At 38.9% G+C, this 20237-nt stretch overlaps 1 protein-coding gene across 2 annotated transcripts in view; it reads left to right on the forward strand.

Moving 5' to 3' along the window:
- Positions 1-20237, forward strand: part of MAP4K1 (mitogen-activated protein kinase kinase kinase kinase 1) — a 290702-nt gene that overhangs the window by 211376 nt on the left and 59089 nt on the right. Inside the window, exons 12-16 of one of the 2 annotated variants that reach the window (XM_053721618.1) lie at positions 8549-8671; positions 9063-9138; positions 9225-9265; positions 10109-10173; positions 12015-12068. In XM_053721618.1, the coding sequence (XP_053577593.1) occupies positions 8549-8671; positions 9063-9138; positions 9225-9265; positions 10109-10173; positions 12015-12068 (359 nt within the window). The remainder of the gene's footprint in view (positions 1-8548; positions 8672-9062; positions 9139-9224; positions 9266-10108; positions 10174-12014; positions 12069-20237) is intronic. The other variant, XM_053721619.1, reaches the window with a different exon arrangement.

Below are 20237 nucleotides of genomic sequence, written 5' to 3' on the forward strand. Positions count from 1 at the left end.
CGCCAACACCCTCGCCCCTCTCAAGAAACTGTCCAACCGCCAACCCACCAACAAGGCTAGTTGGTTCACCCCTGCCCTCCAGGACTCCAAACGCCACTGCAGGCGATTGGAAAGGACCTGGAGATCCAGCAAGACCCCCTCAAATAAAACAGCCTACAAAGAAGCCATCACTACCCACCACCACCTCATCAAAACCACCAAGAAGACAGCCATCCAAGATAGAATCAATGCCAATGTCCACAACAGCAAGGAGCTGTTCACAGTCATCAAGTAATTCTCCAATCCCAACAGCAACACCAACGACATCCCGCCCTCCCAGGACCTCTGCGATAACCTCGCAATGTACTTCCACCGCAAGATTGTCGACATCTATGACAGCTTCGCGCCCCAGAACTCACCCACCACCGCCTACCCACCAACTCCCACCGATACCTCACCCAAATACACCACCGCCTACCCCCCACTGACCATCTGGAGCCCCCTCACAACAGAGGACACCATCAGGATCATGAGATCGATCCACTCCGGAGCACCCTCGGACCCATGCCCGCATCACATTTTCAACAAAGCGGGTGACACCATCACCTCCGAGCTCTGCAGCACCATCAACTGCTCCATCGAAACCGGCACCTTCCCAGATGACTGGAAGCACGCAGAATTAAAACCCCTACTGAAAAAACCCACGGCTGACCCCAATGATCCGAAGAACTACCACCCAATCTCTTTGCTCCCCTTTGCGGCCAAAGTCATCGAGAAGTCCATCAACGCGCAACTCGTTGACTACATTGAAGCCAACCACACCCTGGACCCCTCCCAATCCGGTTTCAGGAGCAACCACAACACCGAGACCACCCTCCTCGCTGCCACAGACGACATTCTCGCCCTACTCGACCGAGGAGAGACCGCCGCCCTCATTCTCCTAGACCTCTCAGCAGCATTCAACACTGTCTCCCACCTCACCCTCCGCAACCGACTACATGATGCCGGCATACCCGACAAAGCCCTGGAATGGATCACCTCCTTCCTCACCGGCAGAAACCAGAAAGTTAGACTCCCACCCTTCACCTCCAAGCCCACAGAAATCAGCTGCGGTGTACCCCAAGGCTTTTCTCTGAGCCCCACCCTATTCAATATCTACATGGCCCCTCTCTCCGCCATCGCCCGACGACGCGACCTCAACATCGTCTCCTACGCCGACGACACCCAGCTAATCATCTCACTCACCAGTGACCACACCACTGCCAAGAGAAATGTCCACGAAGGGCTGACAGCAGTTGCCACCTGGATGAACTACAACTGCCTAAAGCTGAACGCAGACAAGACCGAAGTCCTCCTCCTAGGTCCCACCACATCCGCGTGGAATAACTCCTGGTGGCCCACAGCCCTCGGACACCCTCCAACTCCCACCGACCATGCACGAAATCTAGGCATCATCCTGGACTCATCGCTCTCCATGGACCGGCAAATCAACGCGGTCTCTTCTGCATGCTTCCACACACTTCACCTGCTGCGAAAGATCTTCAAATGGATCCCAACTGAGACCAGGAAGACTGTCACTCATGCCCTCGTCAGCAGCCGACTGGACTATGGTAACACACTCTACGCCGGCACCACCATCAAGCTCCAAAAGAGACTACAGCGCATCGAGAACTCCTCTGCCAGACTAATCCTTGACATCCCTCGTCAATGCCACATCACCAAATACCTGCGGGACCTGCACTGGCTCCCTATCAACAAAAGAATAACCTTCAAGCTTCTCACCCACGCATTCAAGGCCTTCCACAACATCGGTCCCGAATACTTGAACCACCGCGTTACCTTCTACACCCCTGCCAGACAACTTTGATTGGCCGACCAAGCCCTCGCTGTCATCCCCCGCATCAGGAAAACCACGCAGATCCTTCTCTCACCTGGCTGCCAAGACTTGGAACACCCTCCCTCTGCACCTTAGACAAGCTACCGCCCTAACTAACTTCAGAAAGGACCTCAAGAGCTGGCTCTTCGACTGAACTGCAACCCTCAGCGCCTTGAGACCCTTACGGGTGAATAGCCGCGCTTTACAAGAACCCAATAGATAGATAGATAGATAGATAGATAGTCGATGTAGCGTAACCACAATTTAATTTTACCTTCATACTGTGAAACAATGTCTAGCACATAGTCTGACTCCCACTTGCCCAGATATATGCATTCATATGTGGGAGCACAGCTGGCCCCCATAGCAGTCCCTAGAGTTTGACAATAATGTTTTCCATCAAACAAATTTTGGAGATTAATATTCTTTTCTTTGCTCTTTTCAAGATCATTCCTTGTTCCCCAAAAGATATATAGAATTTCTTGCATGTGTGGATGGCCTGATTCTAACATACAAGTAGGTCATGGCTATTATAAATGAGGGGGATTGGGAAAGTGACATTACAGAAACTTTCTCATTAACTACAACAGAAACTACCACTACTCAGGAAGATGGTAGTATAAACATATATAAATCATACAAGAATCGCTTATCTAGACATCTGAAACTGAAATGGGAAATTTCTAGTTTAAACAAATATTTGGAATCTAAAATGATCCTGAGAGGACTTAGGTTTAAAAAGAGACCAGGAAATAATTTAAAAGATCCACTATTGCAAGGTTTCACAAAAATGTGGGATGACTATGGCGCCCATTTATCAAGCTCCGTAAGGAGCTTGTGGGCCCGTGTTTCTGGCCAGTCTTCAGACTCGCCAGAAACAGCAGTTATGAAGCAGCGGTCACAAAGACCGCTGCTCCATAACCCTGTCCGCCTGCTCTGAGCAGGTGGACAGGAATCACCGAAATTCAACCCATCAAGTGCGATCAGGTTAATTGACACCCCCTGCTGGCGGCCAATTGGCCGCGAATCTGCAGGGGGCGGCTTTGCACCAGCAGCTCTTGTGAGCTGCTGGTGCAATGCTGAATACGGAGAGCATATTGCTCTCCGCATTCAGCAAGGTCTTGCGGACCTGATCCACACTGTTGTACCTTTGATAATTCTCTAAGACCTTTGATAATTCGGCCTCTATCTGTCTGACTGTTCATTTAACCTAATGAGACCGATAGTCAAGAAAATTGAATTGAGATTGGAAAAAGCAAAAAAAGAGATGGAATAGAGTAAATTAGTGATAGATAAATGGCAGAATAACCCGGAACATGAGAGATTAATGAACGGGATAAAATTAGAACTAAGGAAAATTCAGGAAGAGACAAAATTCCGTAAAAGAAGGAAATTCCAAAGTGATTTCCAAGACTATCAGACTAATAAAGAAAACAACTTAGGATACAAAGTGTGTGTAAACTGATATAAAGCTAGACCAGATAAGCCACCCTCCTAATTGCACTTCTCACAACTTGTGCAATTAAATCTAGGGAAATTCTAAATTGAACAGGGGTTGGAGGTGGCGCCCAAGGCTGTCTGGTTATAATTATTAATTATAGTGTATACAATATAAATAAATAAACATATAAATAAAGAATAATGTATATAGAATTGAGGGTTAGATAATACTAGTAATAAGGCAATTAGCTGCAGGCTAGTATTATATATAAAAAATTATTTTTATTTCAACATAAAATATCACTCTTACAATCAATTCACCATTTATCTATGTTAATAAAAGACTCGCTATGACACCGGTGTCAAAACCACTCTGGGTTTAAAACCAATTCTAGGCTATGTTAGACCTCAATAATCTAAGCTAAAAATATATAATAATGTTTAGATGACTTGGCACGTACACAAGTTATGCAATGTAAAGCTACTCTCAGAACCGGGTTGAATAAAACCTGTATTTAACTGCCTTTACGGCTCTCTATAGGAAATAGTCCTTATCCTTAATTATGCACAGTCTTTTGTGGTAGCAATGTTCATACAGACAAGTATTCGCTTAAAAAGAACTTGTAGTTAGTCGACATAGTCCTTTGTGTATGGGAACAACTCTTCAAAACTTATTGGCTTCTTACTCACTAGTGAGGATCTTTCCAATTTCACAGGCGGTTAGTCATTGACAGGTTCCACTTACCCGGTGTTCCGGTAATAAGGGCGGTCTTTTTTCAATCCGCTCACCTGGATTCCACCGTATACTCCTATGTCGTTGACAGTGGACTTTAGGAAACTCCAAATTTTTCTAAGTGTGCACACTTCGATTCCTCCTTTGATTAATGCTCCTACCATTCGCTCAGTACTTCAATTTAATCCACTGGGTTCTGGCGTGGCGGTCCTGGGAGCAATTCGTGTCTGTGTCTCTCCAAACAAGCCGGATACTGGTATAGTCTACGCGTTTCAGCTCACCAGGGAGCCTTTGTCAAAATACCTTCCTCCAGCTGTGATCCTTCTTTTAAAGGGTTTCTCAATTAACCCTATACATGTCCTTCAGTTCATCAATTTTATTTATTTTTGTGCGCTATTTAATATTTATTCAGTATTTTCTAAATTACTGCTATATCTAATATTCAACCGGTTTGTCATTCTTTAAAATATATACAATAACGGTAACTTTTATTTAAAATGATCTTCATGCCAATACACTATTATCACAATCATAATGTCATCTTAATTCAAACTTTATCGTTCCTAATCTATCTTCCCTACAGCTCATTGCCTTATGTCAGTGCTAAAAAATGTTTCAGAAAAAGGTCATCAATAGACAGATATAATAAAAACTATTTGTAAAAAACTGGCATAAAAAATCAAAAGCTTGGCTAGGATTCGAACTCGCAACCCTTGCAGTGTGAGCCTGACTACTTAACCATTATACTATAATTAACCATTATGCTATAATGGTTATCCTGTGTATTTGATCTACAACACTAATATTTAGCCTATTCTTTTTTAACTTTGTACTAGGGCAAGAATAGGCTAAATATCAGTGTTGTACATTGAATACACATGATAACCATTATAGTATAATGGTTAAGTAATCAGGCTCACGCCGCAAGGGTTGTGAGTTTGAATCCAAGCCAAGCTTTTGATTTTTTTATGCCCGTTTTTTACAAATAGTTTTTATTATATCTGTCTATTGATTACCTTTTTCTGAAACATTTTTTAGCACTGACATAAGGCAATAAGCTGTAAGGAAGATAGATTAGGAACAATAAAGTTTGAATTAAGATGACATTATGATTGTGATAATAGTGTATTGCATGAAGATAATTTTAAATAAAAGTTACCGTTATTGTATATATTTTAAAGAATGACAAACCGGTTGAATATTAGATATAGCAGTAATTTAGAAAATACTGAATAAATATTAACCCCTTAATGACCGGACCATTTTTCAATTTTCTTACCCTTAATGACAATGGCTATTTTTACATTTCTGCAGTGTTTGTGTTTAGCTGTAATTTTCCTCTTACTCATTTACTGTACCCACACATATTATATACCGTTTTTCTCGTCATTAAATGGACTTTCTAAAGATACCATTATTTTCATCATATCTTATAATTTACTAAAAAAAAAAAAAAGATAAAATATGAGGAAAAAAATGGAAAAACACACTTTTTCTAACTTTGACCCCCAAAATCTGTTACATATCTACAACCACCAAAAAACACCCATGCTAAATAGTTTATAAATTTTGTCCTGAGTTTAGAAATACCCAATGTTTACACATTCTTTGCTTTTTTTGCAAGTTATAGGGCAATAAATACAAGTAGCACTTTACTATTTCCAAACCACTTTTTTTCAAAATTAGCGCTAGTTAGTTTGGAACCCTGATATCTGTCAGGAATACCTGAATATCCCTTGACATGTATATATTTTGTTTTAGAAGACATCCCAAAGTATTGATCTAGGCCCATTTTGGTATATTTCATGCCACCATTTCACCGCCAAATGCGATAAAAAAAGTTCACTTTTTCACAAATTTTATCACAAACTTTAGGTTTCCCACTGAAATTATTTACAAACAGCTTCTGCAATTCTGCACAAATGGTTGTAAATTCTTCTCTGGGATCCCCTTTTTCAGAAATACCAGACTTATATGGCTTTGTGGTTGCTTTTTGGTAATTAGAAGGCCGCTAAATGCCGCTGCGCACCACACGTGTTTTATGCCCAGGAGTGAAGGGGTTAATTAGGGAGCTTGTAGGGTTAATTTTAGCTTTAGTGTAATGTAGTAGACAACCCCAAGTATTGATCTAGGCCCATTTTGGTATATTTTATGCCACCATTTCCCCGCCAAATGCGAGCAAATAAAAAAAAAACTTTACATTTTTCACAATTTTAGGTTTCTCACTGAAATTATTTACAAACAGCTTGTGCTATTATGGCAGAAATTGTTGTAAAAGCTTCTCTGGGATCCCCTTTGTTCAGAAATAGCAGACTTATATGGCTTTGGCGTTGCTTTTTGGTAATTAGAAGGCCGCTAAATGCTGCTGCGCACCACACATGAATTATGCCCAGCAGTGAAGGGGTTAAATTAGGTAGCTTGTAGGGAGCTTGCAGGGTTAATTTTAGAGATCAGCCTCCCACCTGACACATCCCACCCCCTGATCCCTCCCAAACAGCTCTCTTCCCTCCCCCACCCCACAATTGTTCCCGCCATCTTAAGTACTGGCAGAAAGTCTGCCAGTACTAAATAAAAGAGTTTTTTTTTTTTTTTTAAATAAAAATAATAAAATATTTTAGTTGTGATGGACCCCTGCCTTAGCACCAACCTCCCTGATCCCCCTCCAGATCTCTAACCCTCTCCCCTACCTAATTACCACCATCTTGGGTACTGGCAGCTGTCTGCCAGTACCCAGTTTGGCCCCACAAACCAAATTATTTTAATTTTATTTATAACTTATTTTTATTTTTTTATTATTTCTGTAGTGTAGCAGCCCCCCCACAATACCCCCACCCCTCCCCCTCCCAGATCCTTTTATATGTAAAAAAAAACAAAGAACTTTTTTTTCCCCTTCCTGCCTTCATTGGTGTCAGTGTGGCTAATGCGCGCACATGCACGCGCGCCCCCGTGCACACGCACGCCCATGCAGGTGCGCGCGCACCGTGCACGCGTGCACACGCTCCCTCCTCCCACCCGGACAACGGCACCATCGGCACCATCGCTACCGGTGCAGAGAGGGCCACAGAGTGGCTCTCTCTGCATCGGAGGCTTGTAAAGGGGTATTGCAGGATGCCTCCATATCGAGGCATCACTGCAATACCCTCAGAGCAGCTGGAAGCGATTGTGATCACTTCCAGCACTCTGTTAGACAACTGACGTACCAGGTACGTCTATTGTCATTAACAGTTAGTTTTTGCATGACGTACCTGGTACGTCAGTTGTCATTAAGGGGTTAAATAGGGCACAAAAATAAATAAAATTGATGAACTGAAGGAAATGTATAGGGTTAATTGAGAAACCCTTTAAAAGAAGGATCACAGCTGGAGGAAGGTATCTTGACAAAGGCTCCCTGGTGAGCTGAAACGCGTAGACTATACCAGTATCCGGCTTGTTTGGAGAGACACAGACACGAATTGCTCTAACTGATATTTATATGGTACACAGATAGAAGAAACACTCATATCTCTCATATCGTTATTTGCAAGTTAACTTTGTAATGCTTACATTGTAACGCTTAGTTGCTTTTTATAAGCACAGATCGGCTGTTGCCGCTTATGAGTTAAACTGTTATTTAACATTTTGCTACACTATTCAACTTTATGCTCAATCGCTGTAGCTTTACTTTACTAGATCTTGCCAATATATCATTTTTATCAAGATCACAGCGAAACGGCTTGCTATCCTTTACCTGGTGTAGCAATCATTTACCATAGGAGAGTAAGATCAAAACTCTGTTAACTCTATTTACCCTATATTACGATAACGAGTATTACTCTTATGTCACCTATTTCACTGTATTCAAGATACATACTATTCTCGTTCAGCTATCCTAATAATCCCCAATCGGGTTGCGATTCGCGAATGCTATTAGGCTGCCCAGTTACCTGTTCACACATATATTTGTAGGTTTTTTTACCTGTAAATATAATTAATCCTGTGGTATTGTAGTGACCTTTATTCCATTATACTCCGACTATTATCCTCCATATGACTTATGATATAACTGTCTGTTGGACCTTACTCATATATGCATGATAAATTTTTAACGGCTCTGATTTATTGAGACTACATAAAATTGCCCAAGTGTGTTTTTATAGGTTGCAAATTCCTAATATTAAAATGTTAATAAAAGTTAAGTTTTATTTAGTTTCCCTTGGTCTTCACCCCCATGCAAGAGTTGTTTTTGTAAATTCCATCATCTGAGTTCTAATATCAACCACCCAGACTCCAGAGTGCTATTAAGTTAGGGGGAGGTTTTTCTCTCTCTCCTTTTTTCCTTATAGTGGTTGTTATATTGTATGAGGTCAGTCTAGCATTATATTGTAGAGCTGTATTGCTCTGTAGAACCAGTTTTACTCTCTGGAGAGTCACTGCAACACACTTGTTACTCTAAAGTGATCCAATGTCTATTAACATTTAATTTTGGTAGTATTGCATTAATCCACATTGATTTACCTTCCTACCTACCTTACTTTTGTAAGCAGCACATGTTTATGGCCCAGTCTGGACTCAATGCTTCCCTAACACAGGAACTTCTGGAGAAGTTGAGGAACCCTGAAAAGCTACAAGATATCCCCAACCCAGAGGAAGATGAAGAGAGAGAGGTCAGGGTGTGATAATGATGAATGTGTGCATTTGGGGGTTGCAAAGAAATTTGGTAACAAATGTAATAAGAGACATCCCAACTTGAAAAGACAATGCAATATTGGGAGATTACAAAAATTGTAACAGGTTAAACATTTGTTTTAGATAGTTTCTTGACCACAGGAATCTTGGTTGTCTCTTATCTTGCCCTGGTTGTCTCTGCCCTACATTCTTGTGGTTGCTTGTCTCTTTCCTTATTGTCTCTTCTTTGCAGCAACCTCTTTTCTCCTTTGTCTTGGCTGTCTCTTTTCTTCCTTCTTGTGAGTGTTGTGTCCTAGTTTACAGTTGATATATACATTATACATTTGTTTTATTTTATATCCATGATGACCCAGAGCTCTTCCTTTACAGGTCCTGACAACCTTTTCTCGTATCCTTTCCAAAAACCGTCACCCTAAAGCCGCACGCTCTGCCTCGGACATCCAATGTAAGTATTGGTTATTAAGGGATGGGTCCAGGTAGAACAGCAACTCTAATATGCAAAATGATACCTGTAACTTTTATCATCCACAGTGCGGCAGACAAGGGAGGTGGCCACTCCTGGAGTGATATTGGTAACGCCCTATGAAGTATTTATTTTTATTTGCCCATATCATATCTCCAGAATCACTATTTTTTACTCTCTTTCTCTAGTCTATTTGGAATTAAAAGCTATGTTACACTGTGTGGACACCTGATCATTATACCTATATGATCTTGTTGGACATACCATTCCAAAACCATGGGCATTAATATGGTGTTGCCCTCCCCACTTTGCATCTAAAAACCACAGGCTTTCTACAAGATTTTGGAGTTTGCCTGCAGGAATTTTTTAGGTTAAGCACTGATATTGGACAAGAAGGTTCTCAATCGATGTTCCAATTCACCCCCAATATGTTCAAAAGGGTTGAGGTCAGACCTGTTTGCTGGCAACTTGAGTTCCTCCACACCAAACTCATGAAACCATGTCTTCTTGGACATTGATTTGTGCACAGGTGCAGTCATGCAAGAGCTGGAAAAGGGGCCTTTCCCAAACTGTTGCAACAAATTTGGAAGCACCCAATTGTCTAAATCGTCTGTGTCCTATAGCATTAAGATGACTCTTCACTGTATATATATATATATATATATATATATATATATATATATATATATATATATATATATATTTAAAGTGACTTCATCATCTGAGGATTTATCTGATCTCCCCAGATTAACCTATAATCAAATTATAACAAAGCACTTATAAAGATGAGCAAGTCTGTGATTGACTAGCCATATAAAAAGTAGGAAATCGCTGGTAATACAGCATTCTGAGATTATAGAATATGTGCAGTTTTTGTAGGTATTTTGAAACTTCTGTGATTAGTGGAGCATTCAACAATCTCAATATATTCTTTCTTACTTTTCCTTCCAAGGACCAATCAGATTTCTCGTATTACAGTGTGAGCCATGCGCCAACCACACAAGGATCTAAAATAAGGTAAACAGTGTCTTATCTACTAACACAACGAGTGACAAGATTGCAATTTATTTTATGTAGGAAATATAACAAGAACCTATTTGTACTGATATTTGTTGTGGTTGCATCTAAAACATTTCTGGCTTGTGAGCAAACAGATAAAGTGTCACCTTAATTGTGTACATTACACGTTTTTTCTACTTATAAAGCACCTAATCTCAGCATTTATTTGACTAGAAAACTCAAATGCGTTAGCAGGAGATGAAGTTCCCTAAAATCACTTCTAGAGAGTAAGTTTAAAGGGACAGTACTGGAAGCTAGCTGCTGATTGGCGTCTGCACATATATAGCTCTTTATTATTGGTTTACGGATGTGTTCAGCTAGCTCTCAGCAGTGCATTTCTGCTTCTTTAATAAAGATTACCAAAAGAATGAGGCAACATTGATAATAGAAGTAAATTGGAAAGTTGTTTAAAGTGACATGAAACACAATTTTTTTTCTTTTATGATTCAGATAGAGGATACAATTTTAACAAAAGTTTCCAATTTAATTTTGTTATCAAATTTGCTTTGTTCTCATGCTATTCTTTGTTCTAGAGATATCTAGATAGGTAGCATGCACATGTCTGGGAGACTGCATGACAGGAAATATGTAACAGGGTTAGCCTTGGGAAGTCTGCGGTGTGTAGTTACAGCTCAGAATTTGAAAATCCACAGAGCTAGATTACATGAAAAGAGGGCAAAATAAATAATGAAAGTAAATTGCAAAGTTGTTTTATTACTCGTAACTAAAAAAAATTATATTAAAATCTCAAGATATTTACTGTCCCTTTAATGAAAAGGGGGCAGATGTGTTGAGGAAGAGGTAAGTGGAATATTTAATCTAGTAAGGGGGTGACAATGTAACCACGGCAGGACATACAGTATAGTCTTATGAAATGTATGACTGCAGATGCCTTATGGGTTACGTAGGGATTTGGGAACTATTTGCAGTGCGGGCGGAATATGATATCATCAGCATAACTTAAACCTGGTGGTGCGAGACACGACTGGGCAGTTAACATAGAGAGTGATACTTTATTTAGGAGCAATAGGGGTAAGGTAAAATTGCATTTTGTTAAGGGGTCGATGTACTTTCTCCCCTTTAATGTTTTCCCAATTATTTATTTTACCTGCTGGAGTGTTTGAAATGTTACCTTTACCTTTATTTTCTTATTTGAAATAGCTGGTTTTGCCTATTGTATTGCCACCAATACTGAAAAGTACTGCAGTATAGGGTACAGCAAATAAAAAATAAACAAAGCCATCAGAAGAAATTTCACTTAGGGGTGGGCGAGAAAGGTACCAACATGTTCACTTTCAATTGTTCTCTCAAAATATTGGTCTTTAGGTATACAGACTGCGATAAGATTAGGAAGTCTTTGTGTGTATAGAGAGTGATAAGTTAATGAGGTCTACTCTGCAACTCAGGCCATTTTAACGGGTTGTGGTTTCAAAGATAAAAAAAGAAAGGCTATTGACTATACAAAAATAAACCTAAATGAGCACATTCCCATACATTTTATATCCTGCAGCTGAAATAACAAGTCGTTGGAAATACATTAAGCAGAAACTATTTTTACAGTACACCGTTCCTTGAAGACTAAAGTAAAACCTAATCTGCAGATTATATATTTATAAAAATGCTATATACAGCTCTAAGTAAAGATGGTTTTATCATGTATTGTTATGGCAACTTCTTAGTAAAAACTATTGATCTGTATGCATTTTCATATGAGGGTAAAAAGGACAGTTGTGTTTTATTTCTAGATATTCTTGTAAATGTTAATGATAATTAAAGATTTTTTTCTGCTCATTTTATAGGGGAGGTGAGAGCTTCTCTTCTGATGATGACGATGATTATGATGATGTTGACATGTAAGTGTAAGGGGGATTGTGAGTGAATGAGTGAATGCATGAGAGAGGGGGGGGGAGAAAGGGAGGGAGAGAGAGAGTAAAGAGAGAGAGATAGTGAGAGAGAGACAGTGAGAGAGAGAGAGACAGAGAGAGAGATAGTGAGAGAGAGACAGAGAGAGAGAGAGACAGAGAGAGGGAGAAAGAGAGAGAGAAAGAGAGCGAGAGAAAGAGAAAGACAGAGAAAGAGAGAGAGAGAGAGAGAGAGAGAGAGAGAGAAAGAAAGAGAGAAAGGGGGGAGAGAGAAAGAAAGAGAGAGAGAGAGAGAAAGAGAGACAAAGAGAGACAAAGAGAGAGTGAGAGAAAGAGAGAGAAAAAGACAAAGAGAGAGAGATAAAGAGAGAGAGAGAAAAAGAGAGAGAGAGAGAGAAAGAGAGACATAGAAAGAGAAAGAAAGAAAGAAAGAGAGAAAGGGGGAGAGAAAAAGAGAGAAAGAAAGAAAGAAAGAGAGAGAGAGAGAGAGAAAGAGAGAGATAGAAAGAAAGAGAGAGAGAAAGAAAGAGCGAGAGATAAAGAGAGAGAAAGAGAGAAAGAAAGAGAGAGAGAAAGAAAGAGAGAGAAAGAAAGAAAGAAAGAAAGAAAGAGAGAAAGGGGAGAGAGAAAGAGAGAAAGGGGAGAGAGAGAGAAAGAGAGAGAGAGAATGAAAGAGGGAGAGAGAGAAAGAGAGAAATAAAGAGAGAAAGGGGGGGAGAGAGAGAAAGAGAGAGAGAGAATGAAAGAGGGAGAGAGAGAAAGAGAGAAATAAAGAGAGAAAGGGGGAGAGAGAGAGAAAGAGAGAGAGAGAATGAAAGAGGGAGAGAGAGAAAGAGAGAAATAAAGAGAGAAAGGGGAGAGAGAAAGAGAGAGAGAGAATGAAAGAGGGAGAGAGAGAAAGAGAGAGAGAGAAAGGGGGGAGAGAGAAAGAGAGAGAAAGAGAGAGAGAGAATGAAAGAGGGAGAGAGAGAAAGAGAGAGAGAAAGGGGGGAGAGAGAAAGAGAGAGAATGAAAGAGAGAGAGAGAGAAAGAGAGAGAGAAAGGGGGGAGAGAGAAAGAGAGAGAAAGAAAAAGGATGGATGCACTTCTCTCATTCAGTGAAATCATTAAACAGTTGAGAATTAAAGCTTTTCTTAATTACCTTGAGCAATGGTTAATAGTTCAAGTGCCAGCTTCCTCTCATTATAATGTAATATATCAATGATTTTTCTATTTTATGTCTATGATATGTTTATAGGAAGTTTAGTGTTGAATCTAATACCAGGTCAATATGTTTTTATTCTGATGCATCATTTATATGTTTGAGAACATAATGCCAGGCAATTCCAATATATAAACCCAGATATTTAATTTTTTTCCTAAACATTTTTTAGACTAAAACCAGTATTTTACATTTTTTAAGACAATTTTGTATGTCGCTTTAAGGTATAGATTGTATATTTTTTATAGCAAAAGTAAAAACATAATTTATGCTTACCTGATAAATTCATTTCTATCAGGGTCGTGAAAATCTATGATCTATTACTCCTGGGAATTGCTCTTCCTTACCGCTAGAAGGAGGCAAAGATTCCCAACCACCAAGAACTCTATAAAACCCTTTCCACCTCACAGGTACCTCAGTCTAACATATACCCAAGCAAAATAAGGTAGGGAAAAGGAGCAAGATCCATGAAACAAAAATAAATTCCAAAAAGAAGTTAATATCCACCTGATGCATAGGTTCAAGTGGAGAAACCTGCAAAAAGAAAAAACGCTCAAAACCAATTTAGGTTCCAAGGAGGAAAAATATGGAAAATAACAGGCTCAATTCTAGGCCAAGCTACGATTAAACAACGAATGTTAGAAAGATTAGCAAACTACTTACGGAACATAACAAGAATGGACAGAAAACTGACCTTTAAAAGAACTGGGGGGTTAACTCTTATCCAGACTAACCTGAAATTATAGCCAGAAATCTGGAAAAAGAAAAATGAGAAATAAAGGCCTTCCAGATCTTTAAATAACAGAATAACAAAAGAAACTCAGAAACTGAACAAATAGTTCAAAGACAAAGTGGCATATTTATCAAGCTCCGTATAGAGCTTGATGCCCCTTGTTTCAGATGAGAAACAGGCCGGAAATGGAAGTTATGAAGCAGCGGTCTAATGACTGCTGCTTCATAACTTGTCCACCTGCTCTGAGGCAGCGGACAGAATTCAACCCGATCGAATACGATCAGGTTGATTGACACCCCCTGCTAGTGGCCGATTGGCCACGAATCTGCAGGGGGCGGCATTGCACCAGCAGTTCACAAGAACTGCTGGTGCAATGATAAATGCCAAGACCGTATGCTATCAGCATTTATGTGCATTGGGCATGATACGCTACTTGGTATAATGTCCGCTCGCACATTGTTAAATATGCCCCAAAGACTGTAACTGATTCTATCTCCAAAGCCATCTAGACGAAAGAACTAGAATTCTGATATACCTAAATAGAAGGTCTGGTTGCTAAAGCAGCAGCCAAGGAAGGAAACTGGACATCAGAACCAGTTCTTCCTACAAAAAAATAACAATCACCCTGGGGAAAAAACAAGTATAAAAAAATATTGGCCAACTAATATAACCACTGAAACCTGGACCTATACATTACCTGAGAAAGACAAGATTGAACCAGGAATCTATCAGAAACATATCTAAGTGACCCAAAAGAACTACAGTCTGATAGACCTTATGAGACCACTCTTCCAAATAGAAAAACTGAAGACTGAAAAACCACTGCTTCCCAGTTATTCTGTCCTAAAATAAGAACAGCAGGACATAATTTAAAATACTATCTTCTGCAAGTTCCCCCCTAATGATCAACATCAGCTACAAATGTAACATAATCCAATCTGAAAACAGAGAAAAGATTCTCCTCAAAAGAGGCCAACCCTGAAAGGCCTTGAATAATGCATACATTTTAAAATACACGAAAGCTGCTCGATAGCTCATGTCTAGCTAGCTACACTGATTCATTTCAGCCTTCTTGTGTGTATCTTTGCTGCAACACAAGCGGACAGCTCCACCTACTGGCTATGTTAATCAATGCAATGCTTCTCAATGCTTTTCAATAGCAGTCACATGACTGAAAAAAAGGGTTGTTATTCTGAAACGGCGCAAATTGAACCAGCGTAAATCGAGGGCCACTTGCAGGTAGCCCTCAGTTTACGCCGGGGTTAAGTTCCAGAAGGAATGGTTGTAAATCGAAACCGTTGTAAATTAAAACCCAGTTTATAATGTAAGTCAATGGGAAGTGAGGGAGTTAGGTTCCAGGCCCCTCTCAAAATTGTCATAAGTAACACCGAATACATTATTTTTAAAGCTTTGAAATGAAGACTTTACATGCTAAACAGCATTATAAACCTAATAAAATAATCACACAACACAGAATATATAATTAAACTAAGTTAAATGAACAAAAACATTTGCTAAACAGCATTATAAACCTAATAAAATAATCACACGGCACAGACTTTACTTGCATTTTTCTTCAAACAGTTCTTTCTATGCATTCCAATCTGGACTGATTTATAGACAGGAAGATCTTGTTCCTTTGAAATCTGCTTGATAGCTCAGGTCTGGTTAAACTGATTAATTTCAGCTTGCTTGGCTTGCATATCTTTGCTGTAACACAAGCGGACAGCTCCACCTGCTGGCTTTTTTAATCAATGCACTGCTTCTCAATGCTTTTCAATAGCAGTCACATGACTGTAAAAAAGGTTGTTATTCTGAAACGGTGCAAATTGAACCATTGTAAACCGAGGGCCACCTGAATATATATATATATATATATATAAGTGGGCAGATGGAATAACTACCAATACCACAAACATAAGACCTGACACCTCCATGCAAAGTGCAACTGAAGGAACAATAGAGACTAAAGGTTCTTAACAGGCAAACCCCAGCTTTAACCGTCTAAGCAGAAAAAAAAAATAGACTGCTGCGCTTCCCAAAGAGTCTAAATCTGAGATTCTATGTAATGCAAAATATAGGTATAGTGGATATACTCAACCTTTCATCAATACGAAGAATAATAATACTAATGATAAATGTGAATATATAAAATAGGTATCAGTAATAAATAATAAATAATAGATATACACAGTCAATGAATGTGTTAACTACAAAGTCTAAAAATCACAACTTAGGACCTGAATCAAGGTATTTGTGAGATCAGGTGTCTGAGGTTAAATGTCCGGTGTAAGATCTCAGTGTCCAAGCGGGTGCATAATCTCAGAAACAAACAGGTGTGGATGCCGCTCAGTTGGCAAGGGGAAAATCCATGATTCACCTCCCAAAACGAAATGCTGTGAAAAAGAAAAGAGAAAACGAGCGCAAAACCACTCTAAGGGTAAAATTTTTATTGTTCACATGTAAAGCGCAATGTAAAAACAAACATATGAAATTTAGAACAATATGTGCACTGAAAAGTTATAGTCCTTTCCTGTGGCAAACTATGAGTGATTTCCTAGGTCCACCGTTTGAATCCTGCAGTGTCAAAGTACGATCACGGCTTTGTTATTTCAGGTGAGCGGAACTACGCTAGGGCATAGTGCTTGCATCTGATTGGATCCACCGGTACCTCGACGTGTTTACTCTGGTTACGACCAGACTTTCTCAAGAGGGTAACACTGCAGGACCTAGGAAATCACTCATAGCTTGCCACAGGAAAGGACCACACAGTGATAACTTTTCAGCACACATATTGTTCTTAATTTTGTACGTTTGTTTTTACGTTGCGCGTTACATGTGAATATTAAAACTTTTACCCTTAGAGTGGTCTTGCGCTCATTTTCTCTTTTGTTTTTCTCAACTGTCTAAGCCCCAGAGAAGAAGCCTTTATCTAGGGAACCAAAAGTCTGTTTGAAGAAAAAAAAAAGATTTTCCAACCAATGTTAAAGAAACAACAACAGTTTTTAGAAAAGAAATACTGCTTGAAACAAGATCTCTCTCTGTCCAAGAAAAAAACAAAAACAATACCCTGAAAACTGATTACAGATAAGAGGGTACCCGAAGCTTATCCAACTGTATCCAGACCAAATGGAAAAGCAACAAACTGCAAAAGTCAGAAAACCAAAGATGTTCCTAGATATAAGAACATAAACATTCACAAAAACAATTGGGGACAGAAACTGACCTCACAGAATAGTTTGAAAAGTATCAATTTTAACAGTAGGAACTAAAGAAATGTGCTCAAAGTTTCTATATCAGAATAGATCCGAAAGTTCTCCCTACTTCTAGGAACAAAGAATAGGTTTGGAGTTCCCAACTACCTGAGACTACATTATTATGTAGGGTCTGTAACATATTTCCCATAAGGCAAAAAATAGCCACAAATCATACCCCATAAACATCCCTATGACAAGCACTGTACTCTGAGGGGAAACCAGGCCTCAACATAGACTGAGAACCCCTCTCTCTGAAGTATCAAATGCACATCTTCATCCTTCAACCACCTCCAGCGGAGGCAAAGTAAAGACTGAGGTACCTGTGAGGTGGCAGGGGTTTTAAATAGCTCTTGGGGTTTGTGAATAAGGTTTTATGTCTGTAACTTTTTATATAGTAAGTTACAGACATAAAACCTTACTCTGCTCATATTTCAATCTAAAGTTTATACTTAATTAATATTAATTAATATTAACACTTAGGGGCCGATTTATCAAAGCTTCAACTGATAATGCGCTGGAAGTCCGCCTTACATTTGACGCAGATTTGATCCGCCGTAGTTAACAAAGCGTCAAGATCGTCAAATGTTAAAATGTGTGACGTAATATACGCTCCAGCGATATCAATCCGACGCAGATCGATGCTTGTGTTATTCAATCGGAATACTGATCATCCACCGTCACATTCAACTCCATTTGACCCTCTTACCAATTTATCAAACATTCAACAGGTACGCTGGCGTCAATTCCGACGCAGTGTACCTATCATTCAAACCACCACCCTTGAGGCCGATTCTGCAAGAGAATGAAGCATATTAGATAATAAAAGTAAATTAGAAACTTTACTAAAATTGTATACTCTTTCTAAATCAAACAATATTATTGCTTTAAATTTGGTGCACTAGTAGATATAGGGATAAAAATGTAATGAGACAAAGATGTAACATAATCCAAAAGTAGTAATGTATTTATTTCAAAGCAAGGGGACAATATTATTGCTCCAAATTTGGTGTGAAAAGTGTTGCATCAAATTTGGTGCAAAGTATTGCTCCAAATTTGGTGCACTAGTAGATATAGAGATAAAAATAAAATAAATTCATAATATAGCTAACTTCCTTTTATTTTGTTTTATTTTTGGGGGGGATAAATCTATTTTCACCATGTTTAAGGCATGTAATACAAGTTCCACTCTCCACTTCGCACCAAATTTGACGCAACACTTTTCGCACCAAATTTGACGCAATACTCAAAAACAACCCACAAACTAGTGAAATTTTCCACCACTTTTAATTGGGAAATGCATAATCACATGATTTATGACATCAGCCAATCTGATTGAAATATACATTTTATGCTATCACTAATGAATCAAATTGCTCGATACTTGTGTCATTGATCACTCATCAGAACTTGTAAGTGCCATTTGTTACATTGTGTATTATACTTTAAAAGTAAGTATATGTGAAATTAGTATTAAAGTTAAACATTGATGATGACATTAGGACACACAGTGTAATATTTTAGACAATGATTTTAAAATTCGAATGATGTTTCATTCAATATAATCTTAAGATGATAGCTCAAAGGGATAGTTTACCTAACATTGAACTATCATGAATCAGACACATAAAAAATTAAAATCACCTCTTTACTGTCATGCTATTTTCAGTGTTTTTCTTCCTTCTCTTGAATTTCCTTTTCATTAACAAATGTCATCTTATATGCCAGCCCATTTTTTAACTCCTGTGTAGGGGTGGTGTTTAAAACTAGACTGCAATCAGGAGGGGTTACACAGGTGCAGAGAGAAAACTGGCACAGCTCTTAAAATATCCTTTGATTGCAAATAAATACATATGATACCCTGATTACATGTTATATTCGCAATTATTCCTGCTCAGAATAATAATAATAAATTTACACTATATACATATAGTGGTATAAATAAACACAGAGATATGAAAGACAACATTGTTTAGAACAAAAAAGGAATTTAGGGACATGTAAATATGTTTGCAAAAGATTTCTGACATAACACATATATATATATATTTATTCAAGTATGTGCAAATATATATGTACAAATTCTAGCATTATTAATCATTTAAAAACAAAAAAACAAAACATGAGATAGGCCTATCATGATTTCTAGAAATACAAATACACATTAATTTCTGTGAAAATATCATATATCAGTTTTTTGTATAACAAATACATACGGCTAGATTACGAGTTTTGCGGTAACAGGGGTGCGGTGCTAACGAGACTTTTTTTTTAACGCTACCTTACGACAACGCTGGTATTACAGGTTTTTTTCAACCTGGCGTTAGCCACAAAAAAGTGAGCGTAGAGCAGAATTTAGCTCCACATCTCACTGTAATACCAGCGCTGCTTACGGTAGCGGCAAGCTGGCTAAACGTGCTCGTGCATGATTTCCCCATAGGAAACAATTGGGCAGAGCCGGCTGAAAAAAAAACCTAACACCTGCAAAAAAGCAGCGTTCAGCTCCTAACGCAGCCCCATTGTTTCCTATGGGGAAACCAAATTTATGTCTACACCTAACACCCTAACATGAACCCCGAGTCTAAACACCCCTAATCTTACAATTATTAACCCATAATCTGCCGTCCCCGACATCGTCGCCACCTGCATTATAATTATTAACCCCTACTCTGCTGCTCCGGACACCGCCGCCACCTACATTATACTTATGAACCCCTAATCTGCTGCCCCCAACATCGCAGAACCCTACATTATATTTATTAACCCTTAATCTGCCGCCGCCAACGTCGCCGCCACTATAATAAAGTTATTAACCCCTAAACCTAAGTCTAACCCTAACCCTAACACCCCCCTAACTTAAATATAATTTAAATAAATCTAAATAAAATAACTACAATTAAATAAATAATTCCTATTTAAAACTAAATACTCACCTATAAAATAAACCATAAGATAGCTACAATATAATTAAT

Source organism: Bombina bombina, chromosome 7 (genome assembly GCF_027579735.1).
Source record: "Bombina bombina isolate aBomBom1 chromosome 7, aBomBom1.pri, whole genome shotgun sequence".
Classification (NCBI taxonomy): domain Eukaryota; kingdom Metazoa; phylum Chordata; class Amphibia; order Anura; family Bombinatoridae; genus Bombina; species Bombina bombina.